The sequence below is a fragment of the Trachemys scripta genome, chromosome 2 (assembly GCF_013100865.1).
Source record: "Trachemys scripta elegans isolate TJP31775 chromosome 2, CAS_Tse_1.0, whole genome shotgun sequence".
NCBI lineage: Eukaryota > Metazoa > Chordata > Testudines > Emydidae > Trachemys > Trachemys scripta.
Window position 1 is genome coordinate 81109653 of NC_048299.1, and position 24756 is coordinate 81134408.

Sequence of the window (24756 nt, forward strand, 5' to 3'; positions counted from 1 at the left end):
GCATTTCCCACTCTCAGAAAGCCAGGCTGGGGGGACCATCCAGTGTGAAAGGTGCCTGCTGGTGGAATCTCTCAGAAAGCAGGTGGGAGAGCTACAGGAGGAGGTGGCTAGGCTGAGGAGCATCCGTGCCCATCTCGTGCCTACTTCCTCGAGAGTATTCACATGGAGACATCCAAGGCTGAGGAAGCTATCCAGCTACAGAGGATTGCTGTCACCCCAACAGGGAAGGAGGATATGACTCTTTTACAGACTTGTTGAAAGTCTCTGGGTAAGGATAAAAGGGGTTAAAAACAAGGGTGATGTCATGGTAGGGATCTACTATAGACCACCTAACCAGGAAGAAGAGGTGGATGAGGCTTTTTTTAAACAACTAACAAAATCATCCAAAGCACAAGACTTGGTGGTGATGGGGGACTTCAATTACTCTGACATCTGTTGGGAAAATAACACAGCAGGGCACAGATTATCCAACAAGTTCTTGGAATGTATTGGGGACAATTTTTTATTTCAGATGGTGGAGAAAGCTACTAGGGGAGAGGCTGTTCTAGATGTGATTTTGACAAATAGGAGGAACTGGTTGAGAATTTGGAAGTGGAAGGCAGCTTGGGTGAAAGTGATCATGAAATGGTAGAGTTCATGATTCTAAGGAATGGTAGGAGGGAGAATAGCAAAATAAAGACAATGGAGGCAAACTTTAGCAAACTCAGGGAGTTGGTAGGTAAGATCCCATGGGAAGCAAGTCTAAGGGGAAAAACAATTGAAGACAGTTGGCAGTTTTTCAAAGAGACATTAGTAAGGACAAGAGCAAACTATCCCACTGCATAGGAAAGGTAGGAAGTATGGTAAGAGACCACCCTGGCTTAACCAGGAGATCTTCAATTATCTAAAAATCAAAGACGAATCCTACGAAAAGTAGAAACTAGGTCAAATTACAGAGGATGAATATAAACAAATAGCACAAGTATGTAGGGACAAAATTAGAAAGGCCAAGGCACAAAACGAGACCAAACTAGCTAGAGACATAAAGGGTAACAAGAAAACATTCTACAAATACATTAGAAGCAAGAGGAAGACCAAGGACTGGGTAGGCCTGTTACTCAATGGGGGAGGGAAGGGAGAAATAATAATAGAAAATATGGAAATGGCAGATGCTTAATGACTTCTTTGTTTCGGTTTTTACCAAGAAAGTTGGTGGCTATTGGACATCTAACATAGTGAATGTCAGTGAAAATGAGGTAGGATCAGAGGCTAAAATAGGGAAAGAACAAGTTAAAAATTACTTAGACAAGTTAGATGTCTTCAAGTCACCGGGGCCTTATGAAATGCATCCTAGAATACTCAAGGAGTTGACTGAGAAGATATCTGAGCCATTAGCAATTATCTTTGAAAAGTCATGGAAGACAGGAGAGATTCCAGAAGACCAGAAAAGGATAAATATAGTGCCAATCTATAAAAAGGGAAATAAGGACAACCCGGGGAATTACAGATCAGTCAGCTTAAACTTCTGTACCCAGAAAGATAATGGAGCAAATAATTAAGCAATCAATTTGCAAGCTAGATGGAGCTACTATAAGGTGGGTGCATAACTGGTTGGAAAACCGTTCCCAGAGAGTAGTTTTCAGTGGTTCACAGTCATGCTGGAAGGGCATAATGAGTGGGGTCCCGCAGGGATCAGTTCTGGGTCTAGTTCTTTTCAATATGTTCAACAATGATTTAGATAATGGCATAGAGAGTACACTCAAAGTTTGCACACGATACCAAGCTGGGAGGTGTTGTAAGTGCTTTGGAGGACAGGATTAAAATTCAAAATGATCTGGACAAACTGGAGAAATGATGTGAAGTAAATAGGATGAAATTCAATAAGGACAAATGCAAAGTACTCCACTTAGGAAGGAACAATCAGTTGCACACGTACAAAATGGGAAATGACTGCCTAGGAAGGAGAACGGCAGAAAGGGATCTGGGGGTAATATAGTGGACCGCAAGCTAAATATGAGTCAACAGTGTAAGACTATTGCAAAAAAGCAAACCATTCTGGGATGTATTAGCTGGAGTGTTTCAAGCAAGACATGAGAAGTAATTCTTCCGCTCTACTCTACGCTGATTAGGCCTCAACTGGAGTATTGTGTCCAGTTATGGGTGCCATATTTCAGGAAAGATGTGGAGAAATTGGAGAAAGTCCACAGAACAACAACAAAAATGATTAAAGGTCTAGAAACCATGACCTATGAGGGAAGATTGAAAAAAATTAGGTTTGTTTAGTCTGGAAAAGAGAAGACTGAGAGGGGACATGATAACAGTTTTCAAGTACATAAAGGGTTGTTACAAGGAGGAGGGAGAAGAATTGTTCTTCTTAACCTCTGAGGGTAGGACAAGAAGCAATGGGCTTAAATTGCAGCAAGGGAGGTTTAGGTTGGACATTATGAAAAACTTCCTAATTGTCAGGTGGTTAAGCACTGGAATAAGTTGCCTAGGGAAGTTGTGGAATCTCCATCATTGAAGATTTTTAAGAGCAGGTTATACAAATACCTATCAAGAATGGTCTAGATCAGGGGTCGGCAACGTTCGGCATGCGGCTTGCCAGGGTAAGCACCCTGGCGGGCTGGGCCAGTTTATTTACCTGGCTGACGCGGCAGGTTTGGCTGATCGCGGTCCCCACTCACTGCAGTTTGCCGTCCCGGGCCAATGGGGGCATCGAGAAGCGGCGCAGGCGAGCGATGTGCTGGCCGCGGCTTCCCACCGCCCCCATTGGCCTGGGATGGCAAACCATGGCCAGTGGGGGCCGTGATTGGCCGAACCTGCTGCGTCAGCAGGTAAATAAACTGGCCCGGCCTGCCAAGGTGCTTACCCTGGTGAGCCGCGTGCCAAACGTTGCCAACCCCTGGTCTAGATAATACTTAGTCCTGCCATGAGTGCATGGGACTGGACTAGATGAACTCTCGTAGTCCCTTCCAGTCCTATGATTCTATGATAACACTCTGCCAATTACACTGTGCAGAAGCTAGAGTCCCCAGAAAACCTGATGCTGATGGGCTGTCAGGAAAAGTTCATCTGTCTTATTGGGAATAGTGACCATTGTATGCTTAGCATGTGGATTCTGTTTTGGTAACTGTTAATAAACAGAGAATAAAGATATTACCGTCTAAGGTTCTTTCACTGGTGAAAGATCCTGCAGAAGAGTATGCCCTGAGCCCAGGACAGTTAAGGGTGGGTGCCTTTCAGCTGGAGCTCACGGAAGGGAAAGGTAAATTGAGGTGCCTAAATCAATGGGGTTATGTCTTAAGCCCATGGAAGGGTAAAGGTGGGGTGTCCTAGAGTGTGAAGGTAACCCCATAGGGGGACATCTCTAGAAGAACCACAGTTACTGTTCAAGGTGAGTAACCTTATCTTCTTCTTCCCGTAGAGTCACACTTTGGGATGCAATTCAGACCCGTGGTAGGTTGCGTCACCTCTTGTACTATAACCCTAGATGCCCCAAAATGCTTCTGCTACTTGTGGCTCCCAGCCTAGGGGACACCCAGCCAGCATACACTCGGTGTTCTGTGAGCTGTATAGCTCTGATTCAACAACTTTGAATCCAACAGTCTGCCAGCAGTTATCACAGACACACACTTGTCTTTATCAGACTTGGTTAATGTTAGCAGGTGACCCCAACATACCCTCAGTCCCGAACTTTCCCAAACCCATGTGCTCTGCAATGTTCACCTCTCTCTTGCAACATTCAGAGGAATAATAAGGTCCATTTGTTAATTTAAAAAGACAAAACCCAACATCTTGCCACATTAACTAGAATTAACATTCACTTTAATTCAAACACAGCACTACTGGTTTAGATTAAAAGTAAAAAGTTTATTAACAAAAGAAGCTAGGATTTTAAGCAAGTTCAAGAATAAAAGATAAAGTTACAAATGGTTACAAGCAAATAAAAATGAAAACACGCATCTAAGAGTCTAAAACTTAATTTAGCAAGGTACAGGCTTTGTTCAAGATTACTTTTCTCACCCACAGTCCCTCAGCCAATGGCTGACCACCCTCTCGGTCAGGATCCCCTCCAGAAGTCTAAAGTGCTGGTTCCTTTGTCTTCCTAGGGGTTCCTTTGTCTTCCTAGGTGAAAGAGAGAACTTGGGTTCTCTGCCCCTTTCTTTTATAGCTCAGTGAACCTTTGAAATGGATTCTTCTGAAGGTTACCCCTCAAAGTAAAGTTTATTCAAGCTGTGTAAATGGCTCTGCAGATCTCAGATAAAGAATGGGGAAGATTCAAATCCTGGATCAACTCATCAAAACTCGCGTTTTGATGCCAGCTGAGTATTTGGGCCAGGTGGATGAGTGATTCTCTCTCTCTGGAATCTATGTTTCTTTCTGGGGGTTCAGTAGGTCTTTGGAACCCAGAGAATTGAACCAGACAGGAATTTTCTTTTGTTTGTAGGGCTGTAAATTCCCAGATATCATAATGTAGCCATGGAGTCTTTCAAAGCATGCAGGAATATATCTGTTGCCTCTTAAGGCAACTTCAGACCATCAAAGGGTCCTCTACAGTGCTCTGGACCTCTCTGGGAAAGCCAGACAGTTGGAGTCAGGACACCCTGCACATAACTGCTGTTGCCATAGAGATGGAATATGCTAAGGTGTCTGCTGCATCTAGGGCTGCTTGAAGGGATTTCCTGGCCAGTGATTGTCCCTCAGCAATGACGGCCTGAAATTGCTCTCTTTGTACCAATGGAAGGTGCTCAATAAAAGCAGTAAATTTTGTCTAACTTGTGTAATTACATTTTGCCATGATCTCCTTGTAATTCACTCTCTGAAACTATAGTGTTGCAGATGAGTAGGACTTCCATCCAAAAAGGTTCAAGTGCTCCTGGTCTTTGTCACACACGGTCACCTTGGTGTGGGTTCCTTCCCTTATTCATCCACCACCAATGAATTAGGTGATGGGGGGAGGGGCTGTGAGAGAATAAAAATTTGGAGTCCTAGGTGGGGACATAATATTTTTATTTGCATGTTTATAAAAGACAGTTACCTTTTCCGTGTTCTTCGAGATGTGTTGCTCATGTCTATTCTACAATAGGTGTGGGTGCTCACCACGTGCACCAGTGCCGGAAGTTTTTCCCCTAGCAGTACCCATAGGGGAGCACCTCAGCAACTCCTGGAGTGGTGCCTCCACGATGCGGTATAAGGGACACTGCGCACTCCCCCAACCCTCAGTTCCTTCTGGCCAGACAACTCCAACAGAGGGGAAGGAGGGGTGGGATGTGGAATAGACATGAGCAACACATCTCGAAGAACACCAGTTACGGAAAAGATAACTGTCTTTTCTTCTTCGAGTGATTGCTCATGTGTATTCCACAATAGGTGATTCCAAGCTATGTCTGTTGGAGGTGGGTAGGAGTTCACAAACTCTCGGGACGGAGCACAGTCCTGCCGTACCCGGCGTCATCCCTGGTCTGGGAGACGATCGCATAGTGCGAGCTAAACGTGTGAATTGAAGATCACGTGGCAGCCCTACAAATGTCCTGAATGGAGACATGGGCCAAAAAGACAGCCGACGAGGCCTGCGCCCAAGTCAAGTGCACCTTCACAATTGGTGGCGGAGGGATTCCCGCCAGGTCATAACAGGTACGGATGCATGAGGTGATCCAGTTGGAGAGCCGCTGAGTGGAGATCGGCTGACCTTTCAGGCGCTCGGCCAAAGCGATGAACAGTTGCGAGGACTTTCTGAATGGCTTAGTACGCTCCAGGAAGAAAGCCAGAGCCTGTCTCACATCCAGCATGTGGAGGCAGCACTCCTCACTGGACTCATGAGGCTTGGGGCAAAGGACCAGCAGAAAAATATCCCAACCCATGTGATAAGCGGAGACCACCTTCGGGAGGAACGAAGGGTGTGGGTGGAGCTTGACCTTATCTTTATGAAACACCGCGTACAGGGGCTCAGAGGCAGGGCCCTGAGCTCCGAGACTTGCCTAGCCGATATGATCGCAACCAGGAAGGCCACCTTCCATGAGAGGTGTGACCAGGAGCACGTGGCTAGCAGCTCAAACGGGGGCCCCGTGAGACAGGCCAACACCAGGTTTAGGTCCCACTGCAGGACAAGGGGCCTAATATACGGGAAGAGATGATCCAACCCGTTAAGGAATCGGCCAGTCATAGCATGGGAGAATACCGCGTGGCCCTGCACCGACAGATGGAAGGCCGATATGGCTGCCAGATGCACCTTGACTGACGAGGGCGCCAGGCCCTGGGTTCTAAGGTGAAGGAGGTAGTCCAGAATAAGCTAGATCGGGGCAACCACCGGGTAGTGTTCCTGCCCCACCGTGAAATGGAGGAAGTGTCTGTGCCCCTCGAATATATGAATGTGGAAGTACACGTCCTGCAGATTCAGGGTGGCATACCAGTCCCTGGGATCCAGGGAGGGGATGATAGAGGCCAGGGAGACCATGCGGAACTTGAGCTTCACCATGTACTGGTTCAGGCCTTGCAGGTCCAAGATGGGCCTGAGCTCCCCTTTGGCCTTCAGGATAAGGAAATAGCGGGAGTAGTACCCCTTGCATTTGAACTCCCCGGGTACCGTTTCCACCACTCCTAGGCCCAGGAGCCACCCCACCTCCTGCTCGAGTAGAGCCTCATGCAAGGGGTCCCCAGGAGAGATGGGGAGGGGGGTGGTTGGGCAGGGAGGAAGTAAACTGGAGGGTGTAGCCCCAGGAGATGGTGTTGAGGACCCATCGGTCTGAGGTCAGCCGCAACCACTCCAGGAGGAAAACACAAAACGGATTGGAGAAGAGAAGCTTTATTGAGGGTGGATCCCTGATGAGAACTGGCAGGGCGCTGCCAGGTGTCCTGTCAAAACCACCTTTTCCCTGCTTGCTTGCCCTTGGAGGACCCAGGCTGGGGGGCAGGCTGAGACTGCTTCTGTGGGCACCTCTTATAGTCCCGTGACTTCTTATAAGCGGTCTCGTATTCGGAATGGGTGGCCTGAGCGGGAGTCTGCTGTGGCTTGAACTTAGGTTTAGCCGGAGCCGGAACATAGAGACCCAGAGTCTGGAGAGTCGTGCAGGAGTCTTTCAGGCTATGCAGCTTTGTATCCATTTGTTCCGCAAACAGAGCTTTGCCGTCAAACAGGAGGTCCCGCAGGGAGGTCTGCGCCTCACTGGACAGCCCAGAGAGCAGGAGCCATGACACCCTTCTCATGGCCTTCGCTGAGGCCATGGACTGCGCGGCCGTGTCCACTGCATCCAAAGCTGCCTGCAGGGTTGCTCTGGCAGCCGCTGTGTCCTCCTCCACCAGTGCTTTGAACTCCTTCCTGTTGCGCTCCTGGAGGGAGTCCTTGAACTTGGGTAGGGAGCCCAACAGACTGAACTCATACCAGCCCAGGAGAGCCTGGTGGCTTGCCACCCATAACTGGAAGCTCGAGAACGAATAAATTTTTCTTCCAAAAGAGTCCAGCCTCCTTCAATCTTTATTTTTCGGGGTAGAGGCTGGTTGGCCCTGCCGAGCCCTGTGGTTGACCAACTCGACCACCAGGGAGTTAGGAGCAGGGTGGGTGTATAAGTATTCATACCCCTGGGTGGGTACAAAATACTTGTGTTCTGCTGTCTTACAGATGGAGGCAAATGAGGCCGGGGTTTGCCACAGGGCATTTGAAATTTTCGCCACCCATTTACGGAGAGGCAAGGCCACCCTGGCCAGTGCCGAGGAGGACAGCACATTAAACAGGGAGTCCGAGAGCCCCTCCATCTCCTCTGCTTGGAGGTGGAGGTTTGATGCCACCCTTTTTAAGAATTCATGGTGGGCCCTAAAGTCCTCCTATAGGACGGAAGGAGGAGAGACCGTAATCACTTCATCCGGGGAGGGTGAGGAGGCCGGCGTGGTACTCTGTGTGTCCATCGGCACCAGAGGGTCGACCACCTTGTCAGTCTCCAAGCACAGTGCCGAGGATGTACATCCCACCAACTTCTTCCTTGGAGGTCTGGAGAGGGAGGCCGATGATTCTTCTGAGGCTCTGTCCACCAGGCAAGCCCCCACCGGAGGCTGCGTCGGGGGCCATGGTGCCCACTGGTACTATTGGGCCGGCCACAGAGCCCGGTGCCACTGCATTGATGGACTACAAAGGGAGGCCAGGCTGACATATGACCTGCCACTCTCCCTGGACTGGGAGCACCAGGAGTGATGCCGACCATGGGACCGCGATCCTGATGTGGAGGACCAGTACCATGGGTAACAGCTGCTCCGCGATTGGCTCTGGCGGGTGGACCCACAACGGTGAGACACCGGCAATTGATGCTACGGAGATGGTGCCGTGGCAGGGTCCTGGAGCAGGACGCCGAATGGCTGCGATAGCCCCTCTGAGACGAGGACCTTTGGCGACGTCTGCCTCGGTCCCGTCTGTGTTCGCTCCTCGAGGTGGAGCGGTGCCGAGAGTCTTGGTCAGACGGAACCCAACCAGACAGCCTGGTGGGCATCAAGGGCGATCCACGTGGACTTTGCCCTGAATGGTCGCTGGGCGGCGAACAGCATCGGGAACGTTCCCTCGACCGAGACCGGTACCTAGCCGGGGGTGACTACGGAGATCCCAGCGGCAGCTTCCCACTGGAGTGCGGGGCCGACATTGGCGGTGCTCCTGGTATCAGCATGGACATAACATCCCGGGCCGCCTGCAGGGCCTCCGGACATCCCGGGAGGCCTGCTCCGAATGGGCCGGGCTACTCCGCTCAACTTGAGTCGGAGGCCTAGAGGCCGGTGGGGATCGAGGACTGCCCAACATGGGTCTAGCCTCTGTCCCAGGTTTCCTCCAATGCCGTGGTGAAGAAGGCCTCTTTCTAGCTTTCTTGGCATGCCCCATGGACGGGGAGCGGCGCCGACTAGTCGATGGCGCTGAAGGGTCGCTGCACACTGACACTGCGGTGCCTGGTGCTGACTCAGAGCGGCACACTGGAGCTGGGGTCAGAACTGACTCCAGAACAGCCCGGAGCTTAACATCCCTTTCCCTCTTGGTCCAAGGCTTAAACGGCTTGCAAATCTTGCAGCGATCGCTGAGATGGGTTCCCCCAAAACAGCGTATACAGTCCGTGTGCGGATCACTCACTGGCATAGATTGCCTACAAGTGTCGCACCACTTAAAACCCGGGTCACGGAGCATGCCCCGGCCCAGGCGCTCTAGCTAAATGTAACTAGCTAAATGAGTCGGTACCAACCTGACAGTGTATTTGTCCCTAGGGTAGACAATACTAAAGATTTAGAATGCACCAAGTTGGGTGCTGATGGGGTCAGACATTTAGGCTTGCATGGTACCCATCTGGGGAGGTACTGACAGGTACCATGCACTGAACGAACAAGCAGGTTTGGGGCCCGAGCTACAACAAAGCTGGAGCAAAGCAATTCCGAAGCACCTTCACTGGCGGCAAGAAGGAACTGAGAGTGGGGGGAGCACGCAGCACCCCTTATACCGCACCATGGAGGCGCCACTCCAGGGGTCGCTAGGGCACTCACCTACAGGTACTGCTAGGGGAAAAACTTCCAGCACCAGTGCACGTGGCGAGCATGCACAGCTATTGTGGAATACACATGAGCAATCACTCGAAGAACTTAGCGGTATTGTTGTTGGGGTCTGCCAAAAACGGTCTTCGCTGGATCCAAAAGCACCTCATTGATAGGTAACACAACTCTGGTCCGCAAGCTTATGTTATAATTCCTTGATCTCTTCAAGTGGTATCTGCAGAACATTTGCCACCTGTTTTATGTGGTCCTGAAATTGCTGGAAATCATCAGCCACAAACAGTGGTGGAGGCATAACCACCTCATATGGAGATGACAAGGATATAGAAGTTGGAGTGGTAGCCTCTTTATCTGCCCTGGCTTCCTGCACCTCAAATATCTCATCCTGAGGAATGGGCCGGGGTGAAGGGGATTGTGTGTGTGTCTCTCTCTCTTCCTGGTGGGCAAGACTTGGAGCCTTGGAAAATTGTTGTCTGTATGCCACCCGGGGTCCCAGTATGGCCGTTGTGGGGGGGCCATATGGGAGAGGAGGTGGCATCTAAGGCTAGTCCCACCACCCATGATGTCTTCCCCAAAAGTATTGTTTCCCTTTGCAGGTATCAAAGAGTGGCTTCCTGTATGGACGGGTAGGAGAGCCCTGTACTGAGATAGAGAGCACCTTTCAGTCTCTTCTATCACTGTCCTTTAGATGTGTCGTCCAGTGGAGGAGCCCCAGCCGAAAAGGGTGGTGAATCAGAGATATACGGGAGTACAGTGATTGAGTGGGTCTTGGTACCAAGCAGAGCTTGGTACCCATAAGTAGTGGAGACTCCAGTTCATCAGCCACCAATAAATCTTTTGAGTATTTGAATTCTTGTGGTACCGAATGAAGAGTCGGTACCAACCTGACAGTGTATTTGTCCCTAGGGTAGACAATACTAAAGATTTAGAATGCACCAAGTTGGGTGCTGATGGGGTCAGACATTTAGGCTTGCATGGTACCCATCTGGGGAGGTACTGACAGTAAAGCTGAGTTCTACAGTACCAGTCTGGAAGAATGTTTCTCCTTGCCTTCTTTGTCATGAGCCTCAGTCAGAGTTGTTTTTGCTCTTGGAACTTCAGGGCTTTCCAGCCCTGCTGGTACTGGAGAAGTTCTTTGCCTCTACCGTACCAAGCTGAGATGTTGAAGCTTGTGAGAGGTTTTTTAGGAGGAAGTTCCTTAGGAAGCGAGTCAGAGCTCCTCTTCTTATGACCTTTCAAGATCATGTCTGGAGTCTTTCCCTTACCAGGGAGAGATGAGCCAAGGTCAAAGGGGCATTGGATCTGCCCAGAGACCAGTGTTCAGGGGAGTTCTCCTCACCTGGCTCTGAAGTGAGCTTAAGGGAGCACGCCACCTTTAGTAGCCTCAACTTAATCTCCCAGTTTTTCCTTGCTTTGGATTTAAGGGCCAGACATAAGTTACACTTTTGAGGCAGCGAATGCACTTGGGGTGGGATAGCTTCCGGCAAGCGAGGCAGCATTTCAACCCCAGTGAGCTGACTATGCCCTTCCAATGAAGGCAAGACTCCCGGAGGGAGGGGAGAGGAATAAAATGGATCATCTCAACTTAGCTAATCTAAATCTAAACTACAAGCAGGAGAAAAAAACTTTTAGCTGAGGCAGGCTCAAAGCAGACACACTAAAGCTCCATCTCAAGCCACAGCAGTTGTAAAGGGACTGAGAGCAGTTTCCCTCACAGCCTGAAGGCGGGGCACAAGACTGTGTAGGGCATATGTGCGGGCTGAATGGACACTGCTAGCAAAAATCACTGATCGAAGGTGTATGGGGCACCCGTGCACCTGAAGTGGAGCACACAGAGACAACCATTTCATTCAAAGATTGCACAAAGCTTTAAGACACATTAAGTAAACATCACAACACCACTATGAGGTAGTTAGATAGGTATTTCTGTTACAGAAGGGTAACAAAAAGGCAGAGAGAGGCTACAAGGACTTGGACTAGGTCACATAGCAAGCCAGTGATGTAATTTTTGAGGACTGTAATGTTTCAGTTATATGTGTGGACATAAGTATAGTTTCTGCATATAGGTTAAGAAAGTGATTCTGACTTAAAGAGACATTAAAGCAGCTCCTAAAATCTGTTCTGAGCACATCACCAGAAAGGAGAACTGTACCACATCTGACAATAGGCATTTCATCATGGTCTAAGTCCTATATGTTCAGATTAATAAAACTTGTAATATTATCTGTAACAGTGCCATCTGATGTCTCCTAATAGGGTTATATGCAAGAGAAGTAGAAATAGAACCCAGGGCCCACACTTTACAGTTCCCTTCTCTAACCCAGTGGTCTCCAAAGTTTTTTGATCACGCACCCCCTGCCACCCCAAGCAAAAAATAAAACCCGCCCGAACTGCCAAAGCAGCGCTGCTCCGGCGACGCTCCTCCTGCCGTGCACCCCGAAGGATCCTCTTGCTCACCCCCTAGGGTGCGCGCACCCCACTTAGGAGACCACTGTTCTAACCAACAAATCACAGTCCACACTGAAAACACCAATGAGTGGGGCAGGTATATAGTTGAAATTATATCCATTTCCTACATGTAAAACATCATACCCTCCCTTGCTCCTAATCCTTGTTTGTATCGGTCAATATTAGATTGTACGGTCATTGGGGCAAGGCTTTTGTGAGGCCACATGTTGAGTAGAGGCACAAGGTAATAGGTATTATATTATGCTTTGCACACAGCGTAGAAAATAAAGCCAAATGATCTGAGAGATTTAACAGTATCTCCGGTGGCAACTGTTACAAGAGCTACGCATTTGAATTTTTCACCGTTAACCTCCCAACATTTATGTCCCAGCACATATTTTCTTTCATGGCTGGGAATGATTTGCCATATGGCTGCCATATAGTTAAAGTGCTGAATCGCTATAAAAAATATATTTAAAGGGAAGTGCAATTCTGTGAACACTTGTACCCACAAAACCCACAACCGGTGTGAAACTCATTCTGTTCCATTCCGTAGGCTCAAAACGTGGCTCTGATGTATTAATAACACTTAACCATTTATTTAACTCAGAGTACATGTTCCAAGACATGTACAGACACAGGTGCCATGAAAATCACTGGGAACACTGTATCCCAAAAATTAAATACTCCAGGGGCCAACATGTGAAACAGTCCTTAAACCATTGGATTTTGCATATGAAGGACTGCACATAACAAAGGGGTTAACCACTTAATGTGTTAACTTCAGGGGCTCTCTATCCAGCCTATCTTATCTGGAGCCTTCTGAACTTTGAAAGCAACAATATACAGAGTATCTGGAGGAAGGTCAACTGCTAGTGAAGGGGAAAAGACTGTTACAAAACCAGAACACTGAGGACTGAAGGACCTTCACTAGGAGAGGCATCACTCCATTCCTGTTCTCTCTTCACATGCATTTCTGGGCAGGGACATGAGCACAGAGCCACTGACTAGAAAAAAGATAACTGAAATCAGTAGCCGTCACCACTAGGTGAGAGGGCATATAGTTGCATTTCTCCTGAGTTAGCCACTCCAGACACAGCAACCGTTCCTGGACCTCCGCAGCCCCGTCTGATTGTTCTGGTTTGCTTTAGACCAATCTTATAAATGCAGCTATTAATCAAAAATGTTCCTTGAGCACCTTATATTTAGATATACTAAACCTAGTTCCTCCCACACTACTCTAAGTGCCGTCACAGCTCTGATAGAGTTCCCCCAGCTGAACATTCACCAGGCTGCTGGGTGCTCCTAAGCTTCCCTTCGACTGAGGAGGCTATAGCACTGTATCTTTTCTTGGTCTCTCTGGCACGATTCCGAGGACCAGACTCTCTATTACCCCTTCAAAGAAATGGGATCTTGCAACCCAGTTGCCTTAGGTCTCCAGGACCACTGCTGACCCCCCCACCCCGATTCCCCAATAGCGTAAGCACATCATTTCCTTGAGTTCCAACCTTGTGAGTACTCTGCATTTACACTCCATCTCTTCCAGGACACATGGTAGTGGAAGCAGACAGACACATATGCTTTGTAAGGCTTCCAAAATCCAATTGCTCTTTACTTTAGCTAGTGCAAGAAATAGACAAACCAAGACAAAATAGTACAGCTGTATGCATTTCCCTGTCTCCGTTTCCTCACTGCTTGAGCATTCTTTGGTTTTAGGTCAGAGTCCTCTAAGGAATCCAGGATCCCTCCTCCTGCACATGGCTTCTTCTCTCAATCATGGAGCCTCTCTCTGCTGCAGTCAGGTTCCCTCTTCCTCAGATGGTCCTGCAGTTCAGAAGGACTCCTCTGCCACGAAAGCATGCCCCTCTGCTCCTGCCCAAGCTTCCTTGTCTCTGCGAGTCTCTCCGCCCAAGTTGGCTCGGGGTACTTCTACACAGCAAAAGACCCCAGCACTGTAGCACGTCTCAGAGCCTGGGTCAACTGATTCGCCTCATCAGGTTTTAGAGCCCAGGCTCTAGCCCAAGCCTGAATGGCTACACTGCTATATTTAGCCCTGGAACCCAAGAGCACTGACCTTATATTTAGATATACTAAACCTAGTTCTTCCCACACTACATATTTTGTTCTGCTTGTGGGAAAATTCCACCGTTCCAAACCCTAGTTCCCACGCAGTGAGGTTGGAGAAAATTGGATTTACCTATGTGACCATCTCATCAAGGTTTAACAACTCTCCATTGTCCCTGATCCAGGGGATATGAGACACAGTCCGACACCATATGGCTGACTCCATATACACTGAGGGATTCAATGATACAGCAATTTCATCAGATCAACTAGAATTCATAAATTGTGAGATTACACAAGTCCTCACGTCCTCATCTTCTTTCTCTTTGCTCTCAGCATGCCTACGGTTGAGGGAAGACTCCCTCTTTAAAGGAAGAGCCTTTACTCACTTTGGATAAATTCAAAGGAAACAAGTTGATAGTTTATTAAAACATTGTAATGTCACTATCTCAATCCTTTGTTCTTTAAGGCTCCTCCTTTCATACAGAGTTTGCAAGACTGAATTAAAACCAAAGAGGAGCAATAAGTAGAGACAGAGACTGCTATAGAAAGCCAGCTTTCATTGACAGCAACAAGAAAAGATTCTGCATGGTTGCAAACAAAAATCAGGCACTTACATCATGATTAGTAATTAACTGGAACAGAATGGAAGATACCAACAAGTGATTTGTAATATGTTCCCAAAGTAAGAGTGAAAACTATTGGATGCAAAATCTTCATCTTCTATGGCATTAGATGACGGAAAACGGGAATCTTCCAGCCCATTTTAGAAAACATGATCACGTTTAAGGCCTATTTAAAAATTTCTCTCTTTAAATTTGCATTCAGTAGTCGGTTTCATCGTGACAATGTGTCACATCACAGCTCCATGGATGTTCCATCTGGACAGCAATGACATACTTAGGCCCTGATCTGATCTCTCTTACAATAGTGCAAGTTAGAAGCAACTCCCTTAAAGTCAGTAGTGTTACACGGACATGAAACCAGCATAAATGATACCAGAAACAGGCCCGTAGGCTGTGTGCGCCCTGGAAAACTGAACCTATTTTTATTGACCAGCTTGCACTGGTTTAAGTATAAACAGTTTATTGAGTTCATACTAGCCATGCTTACTTACTTGTGTTCTGAACCATTGCAGTTTTGCTTCATGCCCACTAAAACCACTTTAAAATGTTCTGTCTAAACATTTTTTGGAAAGAAAATGCCTTTTTGACTATGTGGATTTCCCCGCCCTGCTTTTGTCGACATTTTCAGGTTTATGTAAAAAAATCAGTTTGGGGGTTTACAAAGAAAAGTTAATTTTATTTTTGTCAATTTTTCTCACAAGAAAAAGGTCATAATTTGCCAACGCGCTCCTAATGTCCACTGTACCGGAGTCAAGTAGCCTCTTTAAAAGCAGGCATCATTACCTCAGGGATTGGGAAGATCATGTGGCTGGGGGGGGGGGAGGAAGTGGGTGAGGTGACCAACTAGAACTGCATAAGAAACAATCTGGGGTTGACAGTATGGGGACAGTCATGGGTGGAGACAGGAGCAGGAAAAGGCGGTCTAGAGGCTGAAGCCAAGCTAGAAAAAACTGCAAAAGGCTGACAAACCAGCTGAGACCCACAGAGACCAGGCATTGGGAGAGAACCTGGGAGGGGGTCACCAACCCTAGTGGGCCAAGGACGAGACCTAGAAAGAGAGACAGTGACAGCAAATCCAGGAAAGGACAGTAGGAAAGACGTAGAGAGACAAGCCCAGGGAGATGAAGCAAGGCATGTAAGTGGACTTTCTCTACCTGTTGTACGGTCACCTAACTAGAACCCAGAGTAGAGAGAACAACTGGGTTCTCCTATGGTACCAACTGGAGGTGGCGTGGAAATTCCTCTTCAACTCCGCAGTGCCTCCAGGAGGAGGGCAAGTGGATATCCCTGTGGAAGGGATTACCAGGTCCAGGGAGGGGACTACTGAGCCCCAGCGAGCCCCAACTTTTGTAATTTTATCACAACTCTTGTGTTATTGGGTATTTTTCTAAGAACCTCCGCTCCTGGAGACTATTACATGAGGCTCAGGTTTCATTAAAAGATATCTAGCTCCCATGGTTGCAGAGAAAAGCTTGAGAACGTGACTCAAGTGTACCTCAAAGACTCAAATACCAGAAGCCAAAATGGGGGGAAAAAGTTGTTTTTTCTTAAAGTCTCATGATTACACCAATATCATGATTTTTGGCTCATGATTTTTGAATGCTAAAGTCAGGCAAGACTGTAACGGGTTCAAAAACCCTGTTTGTGGATTTGTTTTGTTAATTCCAAAAGGAGTGGACTTTGTCACTTAGCCAAACGGCTAAATCATGCCAGTGCTGGGAGCTGGAGGAGAGTTAGTGAGTTAGCCCAAGGGGAAACTGAGGCAGACCTGTGACCAGAAGCTACTCGCTAACATCCACATCAGTGCTGTTTCACCATTTCAGCTGCAATGCACTCTAGGTACCTACCCCATAATTCCTGTCACAGGTCCAAGAAGCAGCAGATTCTGGGAGAATTCTGAAGATCACTGGGAAGGTTTCTAAATTGGGGGAAGAAGGCGGGGGGAAGAGGACTGACCATGCTGGCAATAAGCTACTGCAGACTGAAACAGTAGCCACACTAACCAGGTATTTAAGCCTGGAGGAAAACAAGTCAAATCCAAATGGTACTTGGCACACACAAACCCTTTGGATACTAGTTTGTGGAGATTAAATGTTTATAAGCGTGGTAGTGGGGCCACTCAGTTCTTAGCAAGGTAAATTTCTCTATCTTCACAAGAGATGGTAAAACGACTAGTTTAAGAGGTTCCTTTTCATGCACTCACAGTTATCTGTTTACGAAGACTTTGATGTTAAATATTATCTTCCATCTAAGTCAAGTCTCATGCACAACAACTTACTCTAAGGCTAGAATCTTCACTTTTAAAGGAGACCCTGTATTTAGTATCTCTTGTTAGTAAACAGCTATGCTTTCAGTGCTTTGAAAAAATTTCCACAGTTAAACATACTAATCGATTTTTAACACTGATTTTCCCTGCGAAGAATGTAGGATTTGAGGGTGTGGGGTAGAGAAACAGGAGAAGGTAAGGGGACACATTCCTAAATAATCATAGAGGGTCCAGCCATAAATCTTTAGTGAACAGCTTCCGGTTGTTGTTTTCATACTGCAGTGTTGCATTGATATCAGGTTTGTCTACAAATTCTATGGTACATTTCTGAATGCCACAAGGAGACAGCTCCAGCTCCAACACTGTGATATTGTTCGGTGACGATGAAACGAGGATGTTGCTTGGAACAAATAGGGTCACTTGAGGACCACGGACTGGCCAGTAACGACCGAGGTTAAAGCCATTGATCCAAATTTGTCCCTGCCAAAAGACAAAAAAAAAAATTTTTTTAAGTCAAATAAGAATTATTAAATTAATAGCTTACTTAACCTCTACCATCCTGAGGACAGGAATTGAGCCTTCATGTTTCATACAATGAAACACTATATTTTCACACTATATATTGATCAGGCTAAAATATGCTGGGATTTAAATCCTGATCAAAACACACTTTAAAAACAGGCAAAACAATCATAGTTCCTTGATTAATTAAAAACAGTGCCAACATTTAAAAATGAGATGTTGGAAGAAAATATACCTTTACTAAAAAATGAAGACTTGCACGCCAAGAAAATAAATTAGTAGTATCCATAAAACACCAAGGAGACAGAACTACTGTGTCCCAGACCAGTCAATACTACTTGGGAAGCTTGAAAAAGTGACTCTTGGCAAGTTTAACTGAAGACATTTGGGAGCAACAGAATTTCTGGATGTTGCATTTGTGTCTCACCTGAAGCCATTCTCTGTAGAGCTCTGTGAAGCTCAATATTATAGTTGTCAGGAGCTTCTGGCAAACCTTCCTTTGGTTTTATTTCAAGAGGGAGCGATATAATGTCCAACCCTCTCCCAGCCCTGAATTTTGCTTTAAGTTTCAGGTTAAAACAAACCTGAAAACAAAATTATATTTGCTTAAAGGTAACTGGTAAAGGGGAGGGGAGGTGACTTGTTGAAAAAGTGCACTGAACAATGGTCAGAGTTTTTGTGCAAAAAAAGTAATTTATTCGCAGCTTGTTTTGGATATGAGAAATTCAGACGTTTCCGACCCTCAAAGTCTCTATGGCAACAGGAGAACTTGATAAATAACATCACGAAAGAGAAACCTGAGCAACTGTGAAAAAAAAGGGACAGTTTAGCTAGACTGTTAAACTGTTTTCAGTGGGTTTTGTTGTTGTTTGGTTAAAGTCAAGTTCTAGTGACCACCAAGACTTAGGAGAAAAACTAATACTCTTGTTAAAGTTGAAAGACCCAGACCATGTCTGGTAATGCGAGATCTCACACAAGCATCTGAGACATCCAAGAAGCACTCTTGCAAAAAGAGGGATGACTTGACATTGTTGTTTCTAACGTAAAAAAAACAAGCTTAAGAAAGCCTTTCAAAAAATTGCATCTTTTAAACACATCAAGCAGCAAAAAACACCCCCAAGCTCATGATTTTTAGAAAAATCTTAGTCATCTTTAAAACGGTGACGTTTCATACCATTTCAGTGGAATTGTAAACGGACCCACATTCACTCAAAACTGAACCTCGGTTCATGAACATTTTGACTGAACTGGGCTGTTTTGAGTTCATAACAAAAAGGAAAGTTCCACATGTTTTTGAGGTTTAACATGCCACACAGCTCCAATCTCTCACGAAGGCACTTTCTGTGTTAATCAGATACAGGCTCAGAACACTGGGACTTCAATGGACGAGAATTCAACAGGAGCAGGTGAATTAAAGCATCAATTTTTTCCCCATATAAAATATCCGTAGCCGTTAAGACTAGGGGAAAAAACTATGAGATGCACGGCACAAAGGCAGAATGATGACTAAATAAAAGGGTTTCTATAAGGCACTGGGAAGGTAGGACTTTAACAGCATCGTTGTGGCTTCCGAAAAACTTAGGGTACGTGAAATTGCAATTAAAAATGAAAGGTGAGGAAAATGTAGCAAAGTCTCTCAAACATAGATTAGTAGAGTATTAAAAAGAAAATAGTTATATTGCAGTTGTGTTTCTGTAAATTTATTTCAAATCTTTATAAATAAATTATGTCACATTCATAATTTTTCTCCAAGAGACGGTAAATTCCCAAATGAGGGTGAGTTCAACTTTCCATTTGCCTCCGTGGCCTAGGATCCTATCTTGCTCTGTTTTGCCAAGGTGTTGTTAAACTTCAACCCCAAACATTTTTTTTAATCAAATTAATCTCATTCTGTGGCTTGTTTTTGCGGTACGTAGGGGAAAAGAAAATATTCTGCCTCAGTGCTTTGCTTCTGTGATCTTTTAGGGTGAAAAATGGCATTAGAATTGCTGTAAGTTACTGTTCCACACACAAGATGAATTCATTACGGTAATGTGAAATATGCTCTAGCTCATTGAGAACTTGTGGGTTGGTGCAGGACTTAGTGGGGGAAATTCTAAGACCTATACAGAAGGTCAGATGAGATAAAAAAAAAATCATAATGGTCCCTTCTGGTCTTTAAGTCTGACAGTTTACTTCATACAATTTCTTGGAAAATATGAGCTCAAAGGTTAATTTGCAAGGAGCTGTTCTTAAGTTTACAGATCACGTATGCAGCATGGTTATGAAATCCTATGTCCATATATGCCCCCAAATCTACTAATTTATAACATCCATGTAGACTAAACAACGTTATACAAAATAAAAACAGAAGAAGCAGCAATTAGAAACAGAAAACTTCCTTTATATGACAAGATAGTTGTTCACAACTCAGCAGTAGTTTCTAGTTCAATATCTAAACTCTGAAAACCCTTTAAGCCATACCATTAAGTTCTGCAACAGACAGGAGCCTCTAAACCACTGTGGTTTAAAAAAAAAAAAAAAAAAAAAAAAGATACAGCACACTTGATATGCTACAACACAGCAACAACTTAACTTTGCACTCAGTCAATTACACCCTGTGCAATTTTTTTGGAGTAAATTCAGTACCACTGACAGGTGCTAGATTGACAGTCTTAGACTTTTTAAAAACTTTATCTTTATTATTTTTATATAAAATATTAAAACAATGAAACAAAACATATATAAATACAAGCACAAGATAGAAATAGCATATAAAGAACAAATACAACATTCTTAATTTCTAAAATCTGGGGGGAAAAAACAAAAAACAACCTGTAGAGATCATGCAGGGCATCAATTATTAAAGTGACTAAATAGATAAATAAGTGAGAACATAACCTATGAGTATTGCGGACTAATATATACTAAACTTCAAAAAATATGCAATAGTTTCATGCGTAACCAGACATCCTCATTTTTTTCCAAGCATTTCTATTAGGCAGTGTCATTTTTTCCATTAATGCAGTAATAGAGAACTCATTAAGCCAATCTGTGTACGACTGAGGAATTGCAGAGCGCCATTTTCTCAAAAACAACTCTTTTGGCCACTAATATAGTTACTGCAATCCATTTCTTAATGTTAGTCTTACACATTTAAAAAACAACAACAAATGTTCAAGAGTACTGCATGAAAGAAAAAGCTTGCCAGTGTAATGATGACTGACCATGCACAGTACGTTGCTATAGCACAGAGTTGCAACTATCACTCATTTGGAGGGAGGTACTTTTATTTAATCTTATTTTCATAGCGATTTTAAAATCTCACCTCATGATGAACGATTGCTACTTGTTTTCAATTAAGTTTTAAAATGTTACTCATTCAAACTAAGATTGCCCAATAATGGCTATGAAGTATGCAACAATTTCATAGCAGAAAACTATTTTCAACTTCTACCAATACTGTATTATTTTGAAGGCTCCTGTGGACTTGATAAAAATGTCGAAAAACCCTTACAGTCCTTCATGAACACATTCACGGTTATGCATATATAGTGTACCATGACATTGTATAGGGCGGGTATGTGGAATCTTTGGCCATGATACTAATTCCACTGAATTTTCAGGAATCTCTCAAATCACATTAATGTCATTCATGGCAAATACAGAAAGGTTGTGGAACCTACCTAAGAAGCATTAGGTGTTGGAACAGAACCATCTAAAAGTGCCAAACAAAAACCCTGGATCTAAGTTCATCCAAAATTTGAGAGTTAGTAGGTTTTGGAATCCAAATCAGAATTTAGCAATTGGCCTGTGTTTCAATTTGTGGGATAAACAAAAGATCTGGAACCTGTGAATGGCCTGAACTTTGAAGAGTGAAAAATCAAGATCCACATTTTCTTTTATAAAGACACATCATTGTGGTCATTCTGCTTCCTTCTTTGAAAACAAATATCACCCTACATGTCCTTCTCTAGATGCGAGATTAGCTCCAAATCAGCAATCAGCAACTGGTGTACCTGCATCCCTGCAAACCCCAAGTGTTGCTAAGGTAAGCCATGACTTGCATCATTGCCTGTGTAACCCTCAATCCATGCAAATCACTGCTTTTCTTGACTACAGTTGGGGCTTTGGCTGGTGCAGCTACACAGGTTGCTATGGTTGAATCCCAAGTTAGCTGGGGCTTATCCAGTTCAGCATTAGGCATCTCCACTGCTCCAGTTTCCCCTCTGAGTCACCCACAGGCTTGTAGGTTGCTGCAGTGCTCGCATGCAGGAGTCTTTACTGCATTGCAGCACTGAGGTGACAGCTCTCTGGCTAAGTCAGAGTTCACCACTTCCGGAGCATCAAAAATAAAGTCTAGTGGCAACACACAGTCTTCTGCCCTACACTCTTCCAGGTCACAGCAGTTCCCTCTGAGGGTCTTAGGCAATCTTCAGCCCTTCCACCAGGCTCAGCTTGCTGCCTCTAATTAATCTTCCCACATCCCACAGTAGCAGCATAGAAGGGGGCCAATGCCCACAGTCTCCTACAGGTTCCATCTTATAATTAGGCTATTTGCCCGTAGTCACTCAAGCTCTAGCCTTGTCCTTCAGTTTTCCCCAGGCCATATTCCTCCATAAGCCTTCCTCCAGCTTTCCCTGTATATAAATCCCTTTCCCAGGTCTCTCAGCTGAATCTTCTCCCAGCAGTCTTGCTCCCCAGGCACTCTGCCTGGGAACTAGGGGGAACCTTCACCCTGCACTTGCTTTCTCCCCACCTCCACTCTCAAAGTGGGCTATTGGCGCTCCTTATGAACTTTGGATGGTCACTTGACGGCCACCCCCAGGGCTCATTCCTCTCAGCTAGGGAGAAATTCTGGTCTTGTCTACACACAAAACTTGTACTGCTCTAACTATACCAATATAGGTAAAGTGGTACAGAGCCTTGCAACCCAACAGGACCCGACTACAAGTGTGGGGTTCGGGTTGGGCTGGAAACCAGTCCACACTCTCAGGCTCAGGTCAGCTCTGATCACTTCCTCCTGCCTGTGGGGTTGGCACGGTGGTGGCTGCATGCTCTGCTCCTGCCAACCACTGCCACCTCACTGCTCTGTGTGCTGCCAGGGAAGAGGCGCTGCAACTCCTCATCACACTTACTCCGTAGCACATGCCACACAGTCAGGTGGCGGCCGGCAGGAGCAGGCCACGCAGCTGCTGCTGCGTCAGCCCTAAGGGCAGGAGGTGGCTGGCGACAGATTGCAGGCCCAGGCCCACACGACAGCACTGGCACAGGTTCAGAGCGGGATGGAGTAACTGTTGGGTTTGGGTCAGGGCTGAAAAGACTTAACCCTTTTGGATCAGGTCTGGCTTGGCTATGCTTGGGTCGGGTTCAAGTCCGGGTCAGGCTTGAAAATTAGTCCTGGGCAGACCTCTAAAGTGGTACAACCCCTCTAGCGTGGATGCAGTTATAGTGGTATAAAGGTGATTATACCAGTATAGCTTATTCCCATAAGGGAAGGGGAATCAGCTGTATTGGTATAAGGCATCTTTATACAGCTACAGCTGCATCCATATTAGGGAGTTGGATCTGATGTAGCTACTTCGATAGTCTAAATATCATATCCAACAAAATCGGTACAAAACAACCCAAACCAACTGTGCAGGCCAGGAAGGGCCAAGCCTTGGAGCTGGCACACTGGGCCATTCGTGTGTCCTGGGATCACTGAACTGCTGTTCCCAGGTACAGACAAAGCCAGACTATCTGAAGAGTCCATTTTTTAAAGTGAGGAGCCTGCTCAGTCAGGGAGGGGGACATAAAATTGAACTGGGGAAGGGAGGGGGAAGAGGATGCTAAACCAATCCAAGTGATTTCCTTGAGAAGATCGATAACTGCTGCATGCCACCAGCTCATATGCAGTTTCAGCTAGGTGGGGATTTAAAATGGAGTTCTAAATCGCTATAGAAATTGGAGCTTGTAATCAAAACAAAAAGGGCCCAGCTATACTATGGGTACAATTTTCATAAGCACTTAGCATTGGCCTCTTGCACCCCCTGAAGTCAATGTAAATTCTACTACTGACTTCAATGGAAGCAGAGAGAAAAGTGAGAGCTGTTGGAAATCCCACCCACTCAGGTTTAACCATGCCAATTTATTTATTTAGCATTTGTGTATTCGCCTAGCGCCAAGCATTAGCGTTCTTAGTGGCCAAGTGCAGCTCTCGGAGCCCACCACTGAATTTGGTTAGCAGGCACTCCTCGACAATGGGTATCATTGTTCAACCTGCACCGCAGATTGGACTGTCTCAAAGACCCCAATGGAGCTGGTTGGTTGCACAGACGCCTTGCCCAGTCTGGAATCAGTTAAGAAGGACCTGACGACGTGGCAGGTTGAAGCTGGGCAGGCGAGCAGTAGGGTCTGTGACGAGAAACTGATTGGTGGTTGGTGTTAAACACCAGTCTTCCCACCACAGGGACTCTGCTGTCACATCCTGGCGTGGCAGCCGTGATGAAAGATGTGTAGCTGGTGGGCTACAGAGGTCACTGAACAAGGGAAAGCTCGGATCGGCATGTATCTTATCAAGCAGCTTGCTAGCTGCAATCGCCAACCTGATGTAAGGGGCAGCAGTGTGGCTCAGAACTGGAAGCCAGGCCAATGTCCAGTTGTGAGACACGATTAGGGATTTTTGCATTCCAACGGGATTTTTTTGTGGGTAATGAGGGTGGGTTTTAGAATCATTTAGGCAACCTTGTTACAAGTTAGGTCATGACTGTTCCTGCTGGGACCCTTCCCCTGAGCTAGCAAGTCTCATCTTCTGACTGTCAGAATTGTATGCTTTGTTAATGAGCAATTTTTAATTTTTTTAAAAAAGCTAAAATCTCCATACAAAGACACTGGATAATTTTCTCCGCTCCTCGGCATGAAGAGTTTTTCTAGCACCACTTCAGCAATTATGTCCTTTATTACTTCTGCTCAGCCAGCCTGACTCCACTCTTGCTCAAGAGGCCAACTTCTAGTACCTCACTTTCTCCAGAACAAGCAGCCTTTTAAAAGCCTGCATTCACTTCCCTTCTCCAGAGGGCAGCTCTCTCTCCAACCCCCCCAAGAAAAAAAGACCAAAAACTGAATGCCATATTCTAAATAGGCCTCACCACACACATCTTTGTGTCCTACTCACTATATCTATAATAGCTGCATACTTACGCGGCACATCATTTGCCTAGCCAATATCACTACTTCATATGAGCTTCCCTCAGCTTAGTTTGTTATCCCCAGATTTATTCAAGATTTAGGTAAATTATATGAGCCACAGACTAGTCACTTACAAGATCTCAACATCTCTGAATATCATTTGATATATGTGAGTGACCCTTCAAAACTACCTCA

General features: G+C 45.8%; 1 protein-coding gene across 1 annotated transcript in view; it reads right to left on the minus strand.

Moving 5' to 3' along the window:
- Positions 1–14393: 14393 nt before the first annotated feature.
- The window catches only part of GLB1 (galactosidase beta 1), an 86521-nt gene continuing 76158 nt past the window's right edge, over positions 14394–24756 (minus strand). The window contains exon 16 of the mRNA XM_034761022.1: positions 14394–17370. Coding sequence (XP_034616913.1) covers positions 17110–17370 — 261 coding nt within the window. The 3' untranslated portion in view covers positions 14394–17109. The remainder of the gene's footprint in view (positions 17371–24756) is intronic.